Below are 21394 nucleotides of genomic sequence, written 5' to 3' on the forward strand. Positions count from 1 at the left end.
TAGGGCTTGGTTTTCCAGGCAAAGAGAAAAGTGACTGCAAAGGCCCAGAAGCACAAAAGGCCATGGCACGTATGTAGAGTGGAGAAAAATCTAGTGTCACAGAAGCCTAGAACTATAAGAAGGGAACAGTGGGAGGAGAAGCTGGAGAGCTCTGGGGACACTACACTGAGAAGGGCCTTGTCTGGGCCTCCTGACTTTTACCCTGTAGGAATCAGTGGGCCTCAGGGACTTGGCTGATGAGGCGTGTTCTCCTGACTGTGACTCTGGGGCAGCAGGGGCGGGATGAGGTTTGTGTCAGGGCAGCCTGATAGGAAAGGCCTTCTTGTGTGTCTTCAGCTCTTCCTAGGTATCTAGGGGCATTTCCAAGGTGGCACAGAGCTTGGGGTGAGGTTTTTGGTGCAGAGATCCCTCCCTCAATCCAAATGGGCCCCAGAGTAGGACCCACGTATTTCACAAAAGTGAACACTGAGGTACAAACATGGCTGTTACAGCAAATTTAGGGCTGTCATTCTTTAACTCACGTTGGGCTTTTAAAACTATAGGTTGAAAATAAACTCTTTTTTGCTACAAAAGTGTACACAAAATCTACTTTTTAGGACCTATTTGGCAGGACTGTGAGAGACCTTTGTTTGAGGAAAGGCAATAGGAAGTGAGGCTGTGATTTGCTCTAAATTCTCTTGGAACGGCAGTCTATGACAGCGGTCATGTTTGAAATAAATAGTGCTATAAGTCCTCCTGTGAACTCTAATACAGCCTGAAGGAAGCTGGGGGAGGGTTAATTTATGAGACCGTTGGAAAAGCAGGTCCTTGCTCCACGCCCCCGTGCAGTTGTGAAGATTATAGCTGTTAGTTATCAGGTGTGGTTACCTGTAATTCTCCCAATCTTGTGCTTTCTGCTCATGTAACTGCCAGCGAATCCTGAGACGTGTGCACCCAGGCTGTACCCAATTAGATGAACATTGCTTGGAGAAAAGTGAACAGATTCCTGGAAGACAGCGGTGAGACGGTTTCAGGAGGGGAGAGAGCTGCCTGGATAAAAGCCTTTGTGGGTGCAGCCTGTTCTAGGCTCTCTCTGTTCTTTGTGCCTGGTCACAAGTAAGGTGCTTACCTCCTACTCAGGACTCCAACTGGTTTCTCACCTTGCTGACTCTGTCCTGTTTCCTTTCAGGCTCAGCTACCTGGGACCCTGCCTGGGGATGCTGCCTCCTGTCTGCCCATCCTTACCTGGATGTTAATGCCTTGCAGGAGCGATCTCATTCATGTGTGTGGGAGTTTGATAGCTTACAGGGTGTGTTTAGATCCCTTAGCACATCCAAAGAGGTGAGCATAAAAGGAACAGTGGATGGAGTAGTGGGGGCAGATGATTCTATAAAACAGGGCTTTAAGGGAGGCATTTGAGAGACCGCTGGGGGTCTGGTCTCCGTCTCTCATTCCTGTGAGCTTAGCAGAAGTAGTTCTCCCGTCTGGGTTGCTCTAGGAGACCAGCTTAATTCACTCAGTCTTAGAGGAAGGGAGAGGACGGGAGAGAAGGGAGGTCAGGGCAGGTCTCACCTCCAGCCACTGGAGAAGGGCCGCGATCTCCTGGCCGACGAGGCGGGTGTTGCGGACAGCGATGGAGTAGTGGGTGTGGGCCAGGGTGACCCATTCTGCCAGCCCCACGTTGACTGGTCGGGCCACCTGAGACTTCAGCGCGGCCACCATCTGCCAGATCCAGTTTTCCAGCGAGGCTTCCATCTGAGGGTGGAACCACAGGGTCATCAGCTTCCCCGGGAGGGAGGCGGGAGTGCTGTGCTAGCTCCCTCTCTCTACCTGCTCACCTCTTTCCTTCTCCAACTCTGGGCTCATGCTGGCTCCTTCTCTCCAGGAGAAAGGGCTTAACCTGGGGCTTCTCAACTTCAGCACCATTGACATTTGGGGCCAGATATTTCTTTGCTGTGGGAGCTGTCCTGTGCACGGTAGGATGTTTAGCCGCATCCTTGCCTCCATCCAAGAGAGGCCAGCAGCACCCCTCTCCTCCCCCTCCCCAAGCTGTGAAGACCAAAAATGTCTCTGGACTTTCCAAATGTCCTGCGGGGGGCTACCCCCAGCCCTCCCTGTGCTGCCGCACCTCTGGGTCACACCCACTGTGTTCTGCTTGCCTTAGAGGGGGTAGGACTGTGAGCTGGAGCATAGTAGGAACTCAGTAACAATTGGGTTGATTCATTATGGAGAACTGTTCTGTGTATGTTCCCTGTTTGAGAGCCAATTTGCAGGGCACTCCTGAAGGGTTTACAGAGCAAATACGTTTGTGCTGTGTCTGGAAGGATAAACAGGAGTTCTCACGGAAGAATCCAGGTGGGCCGGTGAGTGTGGCGGCGGTGGGTGAGGGTATCTAGGGCACTCCAGGCGGAGGGAGAGCATGTGCAGAGGTGTAGAACCACAGAAGGGCAGTGCGGCCTGTCTGGGGAGAGCAGGAAAGTCGGGCGTAATTGAAGATGAGAACACAGAGGTGAAGCTGGACAGCAGTACTGATGGTTTGGCTGGTGAGTCTGGGGTAAGATGCATTCATTTAATAAATGTCTTTCTACCCAGTACCTTCTATGTGGATGTAACACCTTGGGTTCAACTCCAGACTCTCCTAGTTACTAGCTGAGTGGCCTTGGACAAGTTATTTAACTTTTCAGTGCCCCAGTTTCCTTGTCTGGAAAATGGGGATAATAATAGTGTCCTCCTTCCAGGATTGCTGTGAAGATGAGATCAGTTAATAGATGTAAAGCATTTAGCACCTGGAACACAGTGAGGACTCAGTAAATGTTAGTTATTACAGTTGCTGCTGTTGTCATTATTATTATTATTACCAGCAATAGTAGATATATTCCAGTCTGCGCAAGATTTTGAAAACAAAGAACTCATTCTAGTAAAAGGATCCTGGTAAGAGGACCCTGCTATCTTCATGTCTGTAAACAAGATATGAAGTCAGCCATTACTTCAGCTAACAAATATTTTTGGAGCACCTAATATATAATGGATCCTGTGCGGCGGGAGATGAGGGAAGGGATACTCTAGGCAGAAGTCACAGCCTGAGCCAGGAGGAGAGAAGTCATTTGGAAGGAGCTACAAGCAGAGGTAAGGGGGAGGCAGGGAGAGTGGCAGTGGAGGCAGGGAGAGCCGGCCCTGCTGTTTGTAAGGCTCTCAGCTCAAGTCCCTACCTCAAGTCAGGTATCAAGTCCACAGCTCTCTCCTCCCCAAAGCCCTGCTCTGGATGCATTCCCTCCTTCCCAATTTCTTTTCTCTTTTTCTCTTGTAAGGGAAGGTCCCTTTGGCTAAAGCAGCTGAAGAGATGGAATGTTCTTCCCTTACAATGGCCCCCTAATAATCTATCCTTACCCCCTCCGCTCCCATAGGAAAGCTTCCCATGTCTGATCTTTTTTTTTGGCCGTGCCGTTCAGCTTGTGGGATATTAGTTCCCTGACCAGGGCTTGAACCCGGGCTACCGCAGTGAAAGCGCCAAATCCTAACCACTGGACCGCCAGAGAACTCCCTTCATGTCTGATCTTTAGTTTCCTTTAAGATAGGTTTCATCTCAGGGTTCTACCCTCTGTCTCCAATTCCATGCTTTTTTTTTAAAGAAACAGGGATGGAGCTCCTAGCTTAGCTAGAGAGAGCTGCAGTGAGGAGATTGCAGTGTGAGGCCTGCTGTGTGATGGCGACCCTGCCAAACCCATCCTTGACAAAGGCTTGATGTAATGGAGTCTTTGACAGTGTGGGCTTTGGAGCATGAGGGTTCTAGTTTTGGAGTTCTGTCTACTGAGGGCTGTGTGACTGTGGTAGCTGCTTGACCTCTCTGAGCTGCAGTTTCCTCATCTGAGAGATGAGACTAACTCAAGTGGCCGTGTAGGGAGGCAGGAGGATTAAACGAGCTGATGTCTAATGTAAATGGCTTAGCTCCTATAGGGCCTCATCTGTGTTAGGTCTCTTCTCTAGGGGCAGGAAAGCCCCTACCGCCTTCACTGCCAACCCTGTGCTGTGGTGGAACACCCCCCGCCCTTCCCTAGGGTGGGGCTCCTTTAAATCCTAGGAGGAAGCTGCTGGCAGGCTACAGAGCCTCTGGGCTTTGCTGGGATGGCAAGCCCACCTTGTGGCTACACCCACATGGCGTCATGTGGTTCCCATTACCCCGTGAGGCCTGGCATGGGGTCTGTTTTGTTCATGTGGAGGGTATGAGTGAATACATGTTGAAAGAGTGGTGGTGGGCCGATGGGCTCATTTTGCTCTCTAAGCTAGGATAGACGGGGGTTGCAGAGCATTTTTCAATTAGATGGTAGGGAAAGGGTTTCAAGTCATGAAATAGACCCCAGATCTCTGGAGGTTTCACAGTGTGAACCAAGCTTCAAATCGTGGGTGGCCTAGAAACCAGTAAGGCAGAATTTCTTCTTGGAAACTTTTGTTTGACTTCAATCACTGCCCACAATATTCTTTTCCCCCTTCTTCCACAGTAATAGCATTTAGCATCACTAAAAAGCTACACTTTCTCTAAGAGGCTACATATCTTTTTTTTTTTTTTTTTTTTTTTTTTTTTGGGGTACGCGGGCCGCGCACTGTTGTGGCCTCTCCCATTGCGGAGCACAGGCTCCGGACGCGCAGGCCCAGCGGCCATGGCCCACGGGCCCAGCTGCTCCGCAGCACGTGGGATCTTCGCGGACCAGGTCACGAACCCGTGTCCCCTGCATCGGCAGGCGGACTCCCAACCACTGCGCCACCAGGGAAGCCCAAGAGGCTACATATCTTAACCACCTTTCCCTCTAGGTATGGGCAAATGGATGTAACTGGAAGCATTTCACAGATGCTTCTGGGAAGCTAACCTAAGAAAACACATTTATACACCAAAAGGCATTGAATTGTACACTTTAAATGGATGAATTTTATGGTATAATGCGAATTATACCTCAATATAGTTGTTTTTTAAAAACCCTGCTTTTTTGTGTTTACATTTTACTATCTTGTGCTACCTGGGATGCAGATGTGATAGCTAGTGCTCTAGCTGCCATCTTGGACCATACTCTAAGGATAGCAGAATAGTGAGTAGGGAATGAGCTGGGTCCTTGAGGACTTCAGTGACCAAAGCTGTTTATTCAGTTTTGGATTACATATACTAGACTCTTGTATGAAATGGAAAAAAACTTCTGTTTTATTTAAACTACTGCCAATTTGGATTTCTGCTATTTGCAGCTGAATTTAACCCTTAGAAATATAATATTTTATTGGGAGACTATGTCTTCTGGCTTCCTACCTCCTCCTGGGAAACATGCAGGTTCACCTTCATGAACTGCAATCTCTTATGGGCCCTTATGTGCTGTGTAACCTTTTTGAGCCACATTTTATTATCTGAAATGTGGAGATAATTATACTTTCTCTGCCCTGCTTACTCATGAAACTGAGATAATCAATAAGATAATGTGTGGGGAAGCACTTGGAAAATTAGAATGTACTTTAAAAGTATTATGCATGAGGTCGTTATCACCAGCTCCCTATCTTTTTATTACAATTGAACACACTAGGGAGGGAAACAAGAGAAAATGTAAAAGTAGAGAGAAAAAAGGCATGTCAGCATTTCCTACCAACCACCCGTGGACTATCATCACCAGAGGCAGCGAGGAGTTGAAGCCGCACTGCTGTAACGTGTCTGAGTGATTGAGCCGAATCTGACAGCCCTGATTGGTTTCTTCTTTAAAGAGCAGAAATCTGGTTCTTGTCTCCTGCGATGTTTCCTTTGTTTCAGCAGCTCGAGATCTCCTTCCAAATGACTCTGGAAGATAAAATTGGAGACAGTGTTTAACCTGGCACCTGTTCCACCTCTGCCAGCTCTGGGACAACCCAAAAGTTTCTAAGAGCACTAGGCAGCGGGGTTACTGCAAGGTGCTGGAGGTAGGCATGGGCTGTGGCTTTGGGGAAGCCCAAAGAGCATTTTATTTCCAGCAGAATGGGAGATGATGGAGGGTGACCTAGGAGGACCCCACACAGAGGTGGAGAGGACCAGATCCTCCATCCTGCCATCCCGGTGACTACAGGATCAGCCAGTCAGACACTGGAGTAACTCCAGGACACTGGGAATATGGGAGAGGCGATTGGGACTGAGGTTCAGAGAGGATAAGTATTTCGCCCAAAATCATTATGCCAATAAGTGGTAGGATTTGGACCCTGTCTCTCTGACTCCAATTCCCTACATCCCTATGCTGGGGAGACAGCACATAGAGCATCTTAGTTTGATGACACTATGCATTCTCTCCCGTGGCTTAACCTGTTCTCACACGTAGTCTTGCACTGACCAGGTAGGACTGGGGCGGGGAGGGTCACAGAGGGAGTGGTGGATTCTGCTTGATGGCGAGTGGCATTCAGGGAGGACTTTTCAGGGAAAGTGATGCTCATGCTGGCCCTGAGGGATGAATGAGGGCTTGTGTGTATGTGTGAGTGGGTGGAAGGAGTAGGGCTTTCCAAGCTGAGGGAACAGCTGAGTAAGGGCTCAGAGGCATGGGACCTTGTGGGTGGAAGGAAGCCGAAGGCTGGGAAGCCAGAGTGCGGGGCGGGGGTCCCTGGATGCTGAGGAGTCTGGACTTTATGCTCTAGATGATAACATGCTGCTAAAGAGTTTTCAGCAGAAAAGGATAAATGAATATCCACCTGGAATCTTTCATAGACTGTGTGAGGGTGGGGTAGGGAGAAAAAGATTGCTTTTATGATTACACCTTCTGTTGTTTTCCTGAAAGGCTATCTAGCTTCTCTTTGTGGGAGCCTCACCCTGACTCTGAGACGCTTTGTGGAGGATGGGCAGTCACCCAACTCTTGAGGCAGCACAATGGCTGTCAAGACCACGATGTCAGTCAGAGATAAAGCTGGGTGGAGCCTGAGGGAGGTGCTATGTTCCCCAGGTGTGGCATCCCAAGATGGGTGACATCTTTTCTGCTAAGATTAGGAATCAGACCAAGAGCTGGGGAGGATGCTCTCACAGTCCCTTCCAGCCGAGGGTGGCTCCCCTGCGGCTGAGGGGCAGACACAAGGCCATACCAGCATTTGTGATCAGTGAACTCAATTCAGCCCAATTACTAAGAGCCCTGATCATTCTTTCTGAGCATAAAGTCATTCAGGCTTCTCAGACAATAAGTCTTGGGCTTTTGGTTTCAGGGGACAGCAGGACAGAGAGATGATGAAACTACAAAGTGCAAGGGGAGGTATTAATGAAACCAATTTTCCTATCCAAAGGTTATTAATTTGAAAGGTTATTAATTCCCAGCAGAGGGCAATGATTTTTCACTATGATGACAGAATGAAATGCATCATATTTTATTAAAAGGAGATGAGAATGAGAATCTGAGTAACTTCTCTGAGATAAAGAAGAAAATTTCTGTCGCCCAGTTTGACTTTCCCAAGCTTAGAGACTATCTGAGCTTGTCCTCATTCCTGAAAGCATAATCCCAGATTGTGCTTCCCAGCTCATTGCATGCACTGCCCCACTGGTCTCTAAGTCAGAAACCTGGGTGTCATCATATACTGTTTTAGCAGCCATCCAATCAGTCCAAAGCTTCAGGTTTCCAAATATCCCTAGAATCCAGTGCCCTAGCTCAGGTGCACACTGTTTCTTGCTTGGTTTATTGCCACAGCTTCCTAACTGGTCTCTCTCTGTTTAATCTCACCACCCTCACTCACACTGCTGCTCAAAGAATCTTTCTAGAACAGAAATGACTGTTATACCTGTTAGTATCTTTAAGCTTCTTGGTATTGCAGCCAAGTCCATCACCTGAATGATGATCCCTCATCCCTCAAATCATCCCCTCTCTACGCTCTCCTGCTACCCCAGACTGCCACTAGTTCCCCCCATTGCCATTTCACATCCCTGCATCTTTGCACTCTCGCTTCCCTCTCTGCTGCTCCCCTCTGGTCCATTTGTTAAAATGGAACTCAGACATCACCCCCTCCAGGAAGCTGTCTCTTCTAGCCAGAGGTAATTACTTCCTCTTGCTGCCAGCACCGTATTAGTCCCCTGATCCTAAGATAATTTATTTGTTTGGATGCGTGGTGTTTCCTCCACCAGGCTGCGAACTCACGGAGGACAGAGCTGAGGATGCTTAGTAAGTGATCAGTGCGCGAGGTGGTATTCTGTGGGGTCCAGGTCTCAGATCAAAGGCTGTCATTCAATTTGACAGCCCTATATGAATTGGAGCTCAAGGTAACTAATTTTCTTTTATTCAGTGACTGAATAGCTATATCTTCCTTCATTTCAGGATAGCTGACTTGAATGCTAAAGACGCTACATGAAAATAAAATGGGGATAGATATAATACCCATCTTGTGAAGTCATTACAAGGATTAAATGAGATGATATTTTTAAAGAGCACGGAACAATGCCTGGCATATTATTAGACCCACATAAATGTGTGTTGTTAAAATAAGTACAGATTGGAGCATCCAGCATCCTGCATTTTTGATCTGTGAAATTCTTGCTTTCTGTGAAAATTTATCCCAAGTTACCCTGGATTTAGCTGGGAGAATCAGCTCTGGCCCCAGTACCCGGGGCCTCAGATCTGTTCAGGAGAGTCCTAGGGAAAAAAGAGTTGTCAGATGGAAAGGCTCACAAACACCTGGACGGACCTGAGCTCTCCCTTTTCTTCCTAGGAGCTTGGCTTTCTTTTAGCATGTGTGTGAGTGAGGAGGTTGTATGTATATTAATTCATTCATTTACTTCAACAAATACTTATTATGCATATTATATTATGCCCTGAGCCCTGAATCGGTACCAGTTGGAGGCAAATAGGGCCTGACATCTGTGTATCAGGAGTCCCCAGTCCAGTGGGAAAGAAAGCATGAAAATCAGCCATCACATGAGGTTGCTGTGAATACTGCTGTGGAGTGACGTCCTGAGTAGGGGCTTTAGGGAAGACGCCAAGAGAAGATGAGGCATCAGTTGAGTCTGGAAGGATGAAAGATTCTTTAAGTGCTCACATCTAGGAGAAATTTTTGAAGAAAGTGGGGCTCTGGTGCCTAAAAATATAAGATTTAGTGGAGGACCTGAGCACTGAAGGGCTGCTGTGGGGAAGAGGGCCTAGGATTCTTTTGTGCAACTCCAGGAGATAGAAACAGAGTCAAAAGGTGGGCGTGGGGGCTTCCCTGGTGGCGCAGTGGTTGGGGGTCCGCCTGCCGATGCAGGGGACGCGGGTTCGTGCCCCCGTCTGGGAGGATCCCACAAGCTGCGGAGCGGCTGGGCCCGTGAGCCATGGCCACCGAGCCTGCGCGTCCGGAGCCTGTGCTCCGCAGCGGGAGAGGCCTGCGTATGCCCCCCGACCAAAAAAAAAAAAAAAAAAAGTGGGCATGACATGGAAGGAAAATTTTGACTTTAAGTGGTTCTTGAAAATTCACAGTTGAAGAAATTGGGACAAAGAGAAAATAAAGGTGGCAAAACAACAAAGACAGAAATGTTAATAGATTAGCAACCTAAACTGCACACTCTGTGATCATATAAGGTTGCAGAAGATGGGCCACAGATTTTGTTTTGAGCTTCCTATTGGCCAAACCAAAGAGGGAAACAGGAGCAGTTATAGAACTCATGCTGTCCAGCTGCTCATACTTTTCTGGTCCTGAGGCCTGAGATGGTTTTCCTGTGGGTTATTGTAAAAAGAGGCCATTGCATGAGGCAGGGGCCATTGTCTTGAATACTATTCCTATGAAGTATACGGTAGCAGGTTTTATGTGGTTGACTCTGAGAGTGCAAGGCAGTCCTCGATGGAAGCAGCACCCATAGCACCAAACAGCGTTGAAGTCACGGTGAGTCTCTGTAAGACTCTTCGTTGTAATCCAGCAGCAGTCCTATGACTGAAGGAGGCAAGGGCTACTGCAGGTCACATTTTGGGTGGAAGGAGTAGTCCCCAAGTGTCTGAGCCTCCATGGGAGCAGAGTTTGATTGACTCCTTCACAGAACACACAGAATACTGGAGCATCCTCAGGTAAGCCACAGCTTCAAGGATGCACTACTGTGACTCACACCCAAAAGTATACCAAAATCTCTTTCTTAGGCTTCAGCCCTGCCCATAACAGGCTCTTGACAGGGCTTCTCTACCTGGGATGCTTTTGACACTGCAAAACCCAGTGAGGCCAAAGTGAATTATTTTCTTTCCTCCCCAACCTTCTTCTTCCTTTCTTTCTACATTTCCTATTGTGGTTTGTGACACTATCATTTGTCCATGCTGTTGCTCAAGCTAGAAGGCTTAAGAGCTGTCCTGGAATACCCTCTCTGTCTCCTTGGTAACCCACTAAGGTCACCAAATTCTGAGGACACAGTCTCAGGGTTATCTTCTCTGCCCCCTGCCACTGACTTAGTCTGGGAACTCACAGTTGTTTTTGTATTAGTTGTGATATGGTAATAGACTCTTAACTTTTTTATTTTGTCTATATGTAGAATTACTACATGTTCATTGTAGATATACAGTCTGAAAAATGCTGAAATGAATAAAGAATCTCAGTACTCAGAAAAACACACAAGTAATATTTGGAGTATTTCCTTCCAATCTATTCTTATGGAGATATTTGTTTCATAGATGTTTGTTTGGGGTGTCTATAATTGAGATCATATTATGTGAATGGCTTTATATCCCTCTTTACCTGTCATGATAATTTTCTTACAACATTAGAAATTCTTTAAAAACATGCTTTTGAAAAGTGGAATAGGGCTTCCCTGGTGCTGAAAAGGTTGAGAATCCGCCTGCCAATGCAGGGGACACGGGTTCGAGCCCTGGTCCAGGAAGATCCTACATTGCCGCGGAGCAACTAAGCCCGTGTGCCACAACTACTGAGCCTGCGTGCCACAACTACTGAAGCCCGTGTGCCTAGAGCCGGTGCTCTGCAACAAGAGAAGCCACTGCAATGAGAAGCCCATGCACTGCAATGAAGAGTAGCCCCCGCTCACCACAACTAGAGAAAAGCCCACAGCAACGAAGACCCAATGCAGCCAAAAATAAATAAGTAAATAAATAAATGTATTAAAAAAAAAAGAGAAAAGTGACATAGTTTGTTTCATTATTGTTGGACATTTAGGTTGTTTCCTGTTTTCTTTTTTTTTTTTCTTTTTTTTTTTTTATGCTGTACGCGGGCCTCTCACTGTTGTGGCCTCTCCCGTTGCGGAGCACAGGCTCCGGACGTGCAGGCTCAGCGGCCATGGCTCACGGGCCCAGCCGCTCCGCGGCATGTGGGATCCTCCCGGACCGGGGCACGAACCCGCGTCCCCTGCATCGGCAGGCGGACTCTCAACCACTGCGCCACCAGGGAAGCCCCTGTTTTCTTTTTTTTTCCTATTACTAGCAATGCTCTGATGACCATCTTTATAAATAAATCTTTGTCTGAATCTATGAGTGTTGTTTAGTAAAGATTCCCAAAGTAGAATCATTTGCTTCTTAGGGGTGATCTTATTTATATCTCTTTATATATGCATATATATCCGAATTGATATTCAGCACTTTTAAAGCTAATATTTATTGAGTGCTTTCTCACTAGAAAAGTGCTAGGCACTTTTCTAGCAGTCTTATTTGTATGAACTTATTTAAACCTCACAACTCGTGAGTAAGCGGTTAGTAAATCCAGTGATTGCATTATGAGTGAGGAAATGTGTCCTAATTGTATCGGATAGGAGCTTTTCCTTCTTCAGGCATGTCTTCTGAAATCGTCATTTTTCTCATGTCTTTAGAAGAGCTAAAGACACACCAATGATAAGAATCTGGAGATAAGGCTGTGATTTTGAGAGGGAGAATATCAACTAAGGTAGGCAGTCAAAGCCTTCAGAGGGAGTCAGCCCCTATAACCTGGAAAGCAAGTTGATGGGCTGGAGAGGCTTGGGGTTGCCCTCTGCATGACAGCAACTTCCTGGGACAGCAAAACTTCCTCTGAATTAGAAGGAAAAGCTGGGTGCAGCCATTACATTTCTAATATTAGATTCCTTGCAGCAAGTGATTTCTGTATTCCTAAGTCAGCCACCAGGTTTGAGGGTTCCTAAAATTTCATACAAGAATAAATTATTTCATTTTCTTTTGGGTAAGGACATCATTAGGTGGATGACTGCAGGCGACTGAGCTGGCTTAGGGGAGAACCAAGGATTCTGCAGTAAAAGGCCCCGATAGGAGTCAGGACCTGTCTTCTGCCTGTGATGCCTGGGCTGGGTGCTTTTGCTCAGTTCCATGTTTGTCGAGCACCACCCGCGTTATTAGCTTGTGCTGAGGACACAAGTGCATGACAGGAGCCACAGGTATTAATATGCCTCCTGCCACAGAGCTGTTTGTGAAATTTCTTCACATTCTTATTTTTCTCTTTAAAGATTTATTATTTATTTATTTATTATTATTTTTTAAATTTATTTTTGGCTGCGTCGGGTCTTAGTTGCAGCACGCGGGATCTTTCGTTGCTGCATGACGGCTTCTCTCTAGGTGTGGCGTGCAGGTTCTCTCTTCTCTAGTTGTGGCGTGTGGGTTCCAGAGCACGTGGGCTCTAGTTGAAGTGCTCGAGCTCAGTAGTTGTGGCACGTGGGCTTAACTTGCCCACGGCATGTGGGATCTTAGTTCCCTGACCAGGGATTGAACCCGTGTCCCCTGCATCGCAAGGTGGATTCTTTGCCACTGGACCACCAGGGAAGTCCAAATTTAAATATTTAAATTGCTAACTCTGTGTGTGTGTGTGTGTGTGTGTGTGTGTGTGTGATTTCACTTTGTTAACACACTGAAAATATTCCCAGACCCAGGACTAGTGGGAGGGGTCCTCTGGAAGACCATAACTTCATGATTACCCTGAACATCCTCTGGGCCATGTCCTCTGCTTAGGATGGAACAAACCTATGAGATAAATGTAGCCAGAGCTCTGTCCCTGGCTGCCGTGGTCAGGCCTATGATTTGTACATGGCCAACACGGACTTCAGAATTTCTAGAACTACAGCAGGATGGAAAAACTTGAATAAGAATTTAGTCCCTACTGGGTCTTCACAGATTTAGCTCTTAGCTGTTGCTGATTTGGGGTGATAAGCAGATTCTACCAAAGGCCGGGTGAGCAGTGCTTCTCCCACTCCTGCCATCTTGAATTTTGCCCTGACCTGAACATCCCACCCTCCCGTTTACTTATTATCTTAAAAATATTTCTATGCCTGGATTTCTCAATTTGGACAATATAGTTACTAATCTTTGTGACACCCCAGCATCACTGTACTGTAATATTGAACCCAAATGACCCAAGGCATAAATTGCTCCTATGAGGTGATTTATATGGCTGTAGTAATTTTTCAGGTCATTAGAATATTATTTTATTTTTTTAATTTATTTTTTATTGAAATATAGTTGAATTACAATGTGTTAATTACTGCTGTACAACAAAATGACTCAGTTATACATATATATATATACATTCTTTTTCATATTCTTTTCCATTATGGTTTATCACAGGATATTGAATATAGTTCCCTGTAGAATACTGTTTTGAACTCAGCTGAAATTCCTAAGTTTGCCTTGAATGGATTTATTTTATAGCTGTTCTTTAAAAAACGTTGGGGTCTAGAATTGCTGAAGTAATTTATTACCTTTAGGAGGTTGCCATCTTCCCATTCTCTTTTGCATTCCTGTTTCACCTGTTCTTTTGTTTGTTCATTTTTGCTCTCTTCTTTTCACCATTTTGTTGTCATATAAGGTGATGAGATAAGATATGGAAGGAAAGCCATTTTCAGAAATCTGATTTATTCTGTTTTCTTTGTCTCTTTTGGCCTGATTTTGCTGGCCATCCTGTAGCCTTAGACTACAGCTTCTCCTTTTGTGGATTCCAGTAAAGAAGGTAATAGAGGCTGTGTTTTTCTTGCTGGAAAGTTTTTTTTTTCCTCCAAAGTTTCTTCTTAGGCTGTATTCCCCTGGCTAAGTTAGAATTTTTTTTTTTCTTTCAAGAAATCTGATTATGAAAAAGTATGCCATTCAGAAGAGCTTTCCATTTGTACTGGAATCCTCTGGGGCTATGGGGGCTTACTTCCCTAAAGTGGTTCCAAGGTCTTGGGCATATTCCACTCTGGATCAGTTCAAGGTAGGGTAACCAATTGTCCTGTCAAACCAGGATGAGTTGGCCACCTTAATTTGTGTAAGGGCAATTGAGTGAATAAATGAAAAGAGAAAAGATGATAAAAATGCAGAGGTACAATGTTCCTTCCTGCCTAGTCTTTGAGTGGTCCCCTGCCCTGACATGCTCTGCTGTCTTCCCCATTTGCTTAGCTAACATCACTTTTTCTCCAATGAATGTAAACTCAATCTTCATTTCCTCAGGGGAAATGTCCTGACTTGGTCACATCTCCCTATTATTTGTTCTTTTAGGTGTTTTTGTAGTTGTAATTTTCTATTTGAATAGTCATTACATAAATATCTATCTCCCCAGTTTGGTGGTAAGCTCCAAGAAAGCAGGATCTAGGTCTGGTTTTGCTCACACTGAAACTTTTGTCAGTAGAGCAAGGATTGTCAAATGTAGTGGTTAGGCCTCAGACCAGGAGCCATGTGGCTTGGGTTTGAGGTCCATTTCCAATACTTACTACTTTTGTGACCTTGGGCAAAATACTTAATGAGATACCACCTCTCCTCTCCCCTTCTAAAATGGTTAAAATTAAAAAAGACTGACAACACCTAGTGCTGGCGAGGATGTGGAGCAACAAGAACGATTCATTTATTTCTGGTGGGATTGCAAAATACTGTAGCCCCTTGGGAAAACCACTTGGCAGTTCCTTATACAGGTAAATACACATGTACCATAAGACTCAGCAATTCCAAACCTAGAACTTTACCCAATAGAAATTAAAACAAATGTCTATGCAAAGATGCATATGTTCACAGAAGATTTATTCATAATAGCCACAAACTAGCAACAACCCATACCTATCAACTAATAAATGGATAAACTAATTGTGATATATCCATGGAATGTACTTAGCAATACTACTTAGGAATACGATACAATAATACTCAGGAATACTACTTAGCAACAAAAAGAAACACATTTCTGATACATACAGCAGTGTAGATTAATCTCAAATGCATTACACTAAGTGAAAGAGGCCCAGCTTAAAAGCCTGCATACTGTGTGATTCTATTTATATGACATTCTGGAAAAGGCAAAACTAAAGTGACAGAGAAGAGATCAGTGGTTTCCTGGGGCCTGGGGATGGAAAAGGCAAAGGGAAATTTATGGAAGGGTTGAAGTATTTTATATCTTGATGGTGGTAGTGGTTCCCTAGGTGTACATTTAAAAAATCGTTCAGAAAATGAGCTACAGCCAGGCAATACTGTTGTTCCTCCACATGAGCCAGGGTCTGGGCCTCGGCACTGCAGGCTGAATGGCAGTCTTTCTGCATCAGTTGCTTATGCAGGACTGGGCTGGCCTGAGAGGACAAGATGTTTCTGAGTCCTCTGGGGTTGAGGTCACTTGGCAGGGAGAGCTCCAGCCCTGACTTTGAACCAATTACTGGATCAGTCTGGGATGAGCCCAGCCCTTCAGGACCTCAGGGAGACCTGGCATACCTGCAAGACCCTTCCAGGTTCCTTTGGGGCAGGGATGACTAGAGGCACCTAGGGGGTCCATACTTGGGAACCCAAATCATCTGGTCAGAGAGGGTTAGAGAGGAAAGGGACTGGAGACCACATGATACAGCATTTACTGCCTGCTTTAATTCTCTTTCTGTGCATCTCAAGCAACCTCATTTATGAGGAGTTCTCATTTTCCTTTTCTTATTTAGTAAGGATATAGATAACACCATCAATCTACTATTCCAGTCCTCTGGAGAGAATTAGTGTTACCACACCAAATAGGTAGAATTACAGTGAAAAGCAAAGAAATGACATTGTGTGGTACAATCTCCCTTTGTAATTTGTTTGAAAATAGCTTGGTGATGCCATTCTCCCACCCCCCACCATTATTCCATAAGCACCAGGGACCTCTTATGGTAATAATGATCTAGTCCAACTTCCTTATTTTACAGATGAAACTGGGACCCAGAGAGGCCAACAGGACCTGTCCCAAACCATGCATCTAGTTAACGGCAGAATCAAAAGAACTCAGCTCTCCCTAACATACAAGCCAGCATCTTCCTACTGTGCTGGAGGACAGGAGTCCCAACCCACGTTCCTGCCATGTTTTGGGACTCTGTTCCTGTCACTGGGGTAAAGCTCAGAGGACTCACATTCTGTGTCTTATAAAGGCTGATCCCATCAAGTAAGGCCCCTGGTTGTCACATAGGAAACACATCTTGAGTCTCAGAAGACAGCTGCTGGGGTGTCCTCTTGTCGATGGAAATGCCCCAAACAGAGGTGACCAGAGTAATAAAACACAAGTCCCATGACCCCCTCCAACACCTGTCAGAATTGTCAGCCTCATCTTCAGACCAGAGGTTTTTCCTTCCCTCACCAGAGGTAACTCCAGGAGAATTCTTACACAGCTAAGAGGGCTGTGATGCTGGCATCTGACCAGAGTCAGGCCAGGGGAAGCTGCCCAGGAGCTGGACAATCACAGGTTCTTCAACAGCTCTTGGAATGGTGGATCTTGGCATAAAGTCTTGGTTTGAGAGTTGCCAAGAGTTACTTTGATAGAAACATTAACTCAACAGCATTCTTGTTTCAAAATTTTATTTGAATGTTGATGACTGTCCAGCTCCCGACTTTAAGTTTCATTTTCCCTTATCCTTCACTGCCCTGTCTCTGACATGACCTATACAGTTGCCAAGTGAGGCTTCCAAGGAACAGAAGGAGGGGTGGGGGCAGAGGACCTTCACTCTGATTATGAGGTTATGGCATTGTCAGATGGTATTGTAGTCAAGGGCTCTAGAAGCACTGTCCTACTACAGCCCAGAGCTACCACCTTGTGGAGACAAGCACACTGGGAGAAATAGTTGCTTTATTATTGGCTGTACTTGTGCCTGTAAGAGAAAAATGGGGCCCACTCCCTCATCCACAGTCAGCTGCCAGAAGATGAACTGGGTACCTTATACCTAGGTGAGGAAAGGAGAGAGATTGCTGACTGCTTTCTAATCTGGCCCCATGGATGGAAGAGACCCAAGATGAGACCACATCCTCTACGTGGCTTGTTACTGCACAGGGAGACATAGTGCTGTGGAGAGTTTAGCAGCCTATGCTCTGGACTCAGATTACCTAGGTTGAATCCCAGCTCTGCTACTTACTAGCTGTGTAGCCTTGGGTTAGTTACTTAACCTCTCTGTACCTCACTTATAAAATGGGACTAGCGGTAGTTAGTCCTATTTTACAGAAGTAATCTTCTAGTCCTAATCTTACCTTTAGGATTATGATGAGTTATAGGTTAAAATATATTGTTTTAAAACAACTTGAAGGAAAGATATATGGACTTCCTCTTAGTAACCCTTAGTGATGATGCATGGTCTGTTCTTAGGCACAAGACCACTTAATCAAAGGAAGGAATAGATTCAGTTTGGAACATTTATATTTATTTATTGACAAAGGGGATGGCTCATTTTTGGGGAGGGGTGTTCTTCAAAGGTAGAAGTGTCAGCAGTTCCACTAGGCCATATTTCAACATAAATAAAATCAGCAGACTACACTTGATAAAGTGAATGGCTTTAACCATTATGAATTAGCCTTAACCTACGGTACTAGAATCCTAGCGCTGAGAAAAATCTTTGAGAGCGCTCTAGACACAGAAAGCTCATGATGTGTGAATCTCAGGGGTGTATGTGGGAGCCGGCTCAGAAGAGCCAATTGTGTGCACTTCTTCTCAACTCTCCACGTTCAGTAATTTAATGTTGATAGCTTGAAACTGGCCATATAGGAGTATTTACACCATGGAAATTGGCTAAATATCAAGTTGTTGTTTGTTTTTGAAAGAGCATCATGTTTGGGATGAGTGAGCTCTTAGTCCACAAAACTCAAGTGAGTGGCAAACAGCACATTGCTTTATTTTCTTTTATCAGCTTAAATGGGGCATTGAGTCCCCATCCTGCGCAGTTTTGGTGGAGTTCTTTTCTCCCACTTTGTGCAAAGATCTCTCTGTACTGGTTATTTTTTATATCAGTTCTACCTGCTAAGAAGCTCAGTCCCATTTTACATAGGCCTCAGAAATTCCACTCTTTGGGGTTGTACTTAGGGATGGGAAGCCCTTTGAGGCAGGAGGGGACCACACACCTCCTTCTTTAGGAGTGTCATGGAAACTCTGGCTGGGTTTCTTGCTACTTCGGGACATACCAGCCCCTATCCTCTCCAGTCAGGAAGTTAAGCATCCTCTCTCTTTCTCATCTCCTTTTGGGGATACATAGAATTATCTTTTTGATGAATTTAGGCTTTTACAAAGATAGGAATATATGTTAGATTCAAGTGGCTTCTGCTTCTGAGTCCTGAAAATACCTCTAACTAAGGAATGGTGGTGGTGGGAAAATAAATTCAAAATAATATCTCAATAAATTATTCTGGTATTTAAAGATGAGGAAGCTGAGACTCAGAGAGGCAAACTCACTTATCTAAGCTCACACAGCTAGTTTAGAACAAAGAGGAGATTTGAAATACTGGGCTTCTGCCCAGTCCAGCCTCCTCCAAGATAACACTTCTCTTCATGGAGACCCAGGTGGTCTCTACTAGACTAGCATCTGCTTCTGTCCACTACTGATGGTCATAACGGTGTCAACATTTGCTGGGTGTTTGCTATGTGCCTGACACTCTGCTAAGCCTTGTGCATACTTTATCTGCCTTTGAGCCTGCTCAGATGTGCAGTGCTTCATCTATCCTCTTATTCTCAGCTCCACAGGAAGAGCAAGACCCAGGATGGCTTGTCCAACAGACCTTGAGCCAGTAGCTTAAGTGGGAAAAGAGAACAGAAATCCTTCTTGTCTAATTTGGCTTCCCAGTGGCACAGCTTTGGCGCTCTGTTCACTCGCTTCTTCACTTATTTACTCATTCATTCTCTCTACCAACACTTCCTGAGTACCAACTCCATGCCAGGTATTTTCCCACAAATGAAAGTTGCCTTCAGCTAAATTGTTTCTGGAGGACGTATCGAGTTTTCTTCCCTATTCTTTAAGAAATGTATTTGTTGCACAAAGTGGAGTAACAGCAAAAAACAAGTTTTAAAAAATAGATTCACATTCTCATCACCCTAATGGATTGACTTTTTATTTTCCTGTGCTTCTATTCTGTATCCAGAAGCAAATATATTTTTCATGTAACTGTGCAGATATAACTGCTTTTTGCTTTTTTAAATTTCACATTATGTAGTAAACATCTTTCCATATCCCTGCAGTGTTCATACTCATCATTGTTTTTTTTTTGTTTTTTTTTTGCGGTACGCGGGCCTCTCACTGTTGTGGCCTCTCCCATTGTGGAGCACAGGCTCCGGACACGCAGGCTCAGCGGCCATGGCTCATGGGCCCAGCCGCTCCGCGGCATGTGGGATCTTCCCGGACCGGGGCACAAACCTGCGTCCCCTGCATCGGCAGGCGGACTCCCAACCACTGCGCCACCAGGGAAGCCCATACTCATCATTTTTAAAGGCTAAGCAATATTCCAGTGAGGGAATGCTTTGGAATTTATGTATCCATTTCCCTATCTGGGACAAGCACTGCGTTTTTAATTTTTCACCTTTCTAAACAGAGCTGCAATGAACTTCACACAGAGAGCTTTTCTTTTCAGAGGATTATTTCCATGAGCATGAATTACCTGGTGTGGGATTGCTTGGTTAAATGGTGGGATCATTTTGCTGACTTGGGAGTTGAAGCAGTCTTACAAGTAAGTCCCCCACAGGTGTAGTCATAATTATTACCAACTCAGAGAATCCATAAAACCCAAAAGCTCTCATTAAAGGTGATGAGGGGGTGCTGGAGGAATTGGTAAGGCTGGTTAAAGGACTATTTATGTGGTTATCACTTACTTTTTGCTAGTAACTTGGAATTCTATATTTTATCCCATCCTCATAACACCTCTGTGAGTAGGTACTATCCCCAATGAAACTGGGCCTCAGAAAAGATAAGTGTTTGGACCAAGGTCACACAGGAAGTAGAGTGGTTCTTCTGCAGACCAGGAAGTTAAAGTCACCCACCAGGACTGACCCATAAATCTCCTTTGCCAGGTATTCAGCACGCCACGGGAGGCTCACTGACCATGAGGTCCCTGAAATCAGTCTTTTCACAGTTGCATTCCCATGGTCTAGAGTGTGGCTGTGTTGAATTGCACTTATGGTGACTTAGAAGAGAACTCAGAGACTGACTTGAAGGCATTCCACATGAGGTAAGCAACTGAGCACGTTCTTGTTTGGGTCCGCTGTATCTGCTTGTATGTACAATGTGGCTTTAGACACTCAGAACTACCTCACTCATATTTAGCTATTGATGGACTATGTGTGTTTGTGTGTTGGCAGATCTCCGTAGGTCCTGGTTTCTCATTAACTCATCCGGGTTGACCTTGAGCAAGTCATTTAACTGTTTAGGCCTCAGTTTCCTCATGTGGAAAATGAGGACATTGGACCAGCCAGCTGTGAGGTCTCCATGGTGATACATGAGATGTCCTCAGCTTTTCTGAGTCAGCTGGATCAAGCTTCTAGACCTGGCTTTTCCCCCACACCAGCTGGGTCTCAGCTTCTACCTCTGGAAAACCAAGAGGTCGGGAGAAGATTCCAGGGTCCCTCCAGTTCTGAGATGTGTGAGTCCTAAGACTGTCCTATCTCTGACTTTCAGTAAATAAAAGATGCCAGAGAGAAGTGTTTTTGAGGCCAGAGCTAATCAGGCAAAAAGAAAAGTGAGAGAGCAGCTGCGACCTGGGGACTCCTGGCTCTGTTCCCACAGGAATGCTGCCCTCTCCTGCACTGGAATCTGAGCCTGATGCTTTGCAAAGAGAAACCCTTGCAGTATGAGGAATGCATTAAGCATGAACTTGGCCAAACAGCTCCAGTGTTCCTCTTTAAGGCAAAAGTAAACTGTGGGTGGGGGAATGTGAGCTGAAGCACTTGGGATAGGCTCTCTAGAGCAGGAGTTTAGGGGCTGCCTGGTGAGGGAATAGTCCTAGCCCACCCAACTACTGAGCCTCCCTGGGGCTTCCTTGGGTTGTAACCTGGGGTTGAGAGGGCAGGTCATTGGGCCCCCTTAGATCTTACATCTTAGAGGGTGAGGATGCACATGATCCCATTCATTCATTCCACCATATATTTAGTGAGCATGTACTATGTGGAAGGGATTGTGCTTAATGTAGTGGATACAACAGTAAAGAAGACAGACTGTGCTTTCAAGAAGTTCATGGTCATATGGTGGAAGCAAGTAAATAGACGATTGCTAAATAGACGATTGCAAGTGTTTCTTGGCTGAAGAATAGGAGAGGCAACTACCCAGCCATAGAGTGGCCGGTGTGAAGGCAGCCAGGGTACCCCACTG

The 21394-nt window shown here is 45.5% G+C and overlaps 1 protein-coding gene across 1 annotated transcript in view; it reads right to left on the reverse strand.

The window, feature by feature from the left end:
* LIPC (lipase C, hepatic type) overlaps positions 1 to 21394 on the reverse strand; it is a 177577-nt gene that overhangs the window by 23554 nt on the left and 132629 nt on the right. The window contains exons 4-6 of the mRNA XM_032624809.1: positions 5598 to 5785; positions 1552 to 1734; positions 868 to 985 (exon numbers count right to left, since the gene is read on the reverse strand). Coding sequence (XP_032480700.1) covers positions 868 to 985; positions 1552 to 1734; positions 5598 to 5785 — 489 coding nt within the window. The remainder of the gene's footprint in view (positions 1 to 867; positions 986 to 1551; positions 1735 to 5597; positions 5786 to 21394) is intronic.

The sequence above is a fragment of the Phocoena sinus genome, chromosome 2 (assembly GCF_008692025.1).
Source record: "Phocoena sinus isolate mPhoSin1 chromosome 2, mPhoSin1.pri, whole genome shotgun sequence".
NCBI lineage: Eukaryota > Metazoa > Chordata > Mammalia > Artiodactyla > Phocoenidae > Phocoena > Phocoena sinus.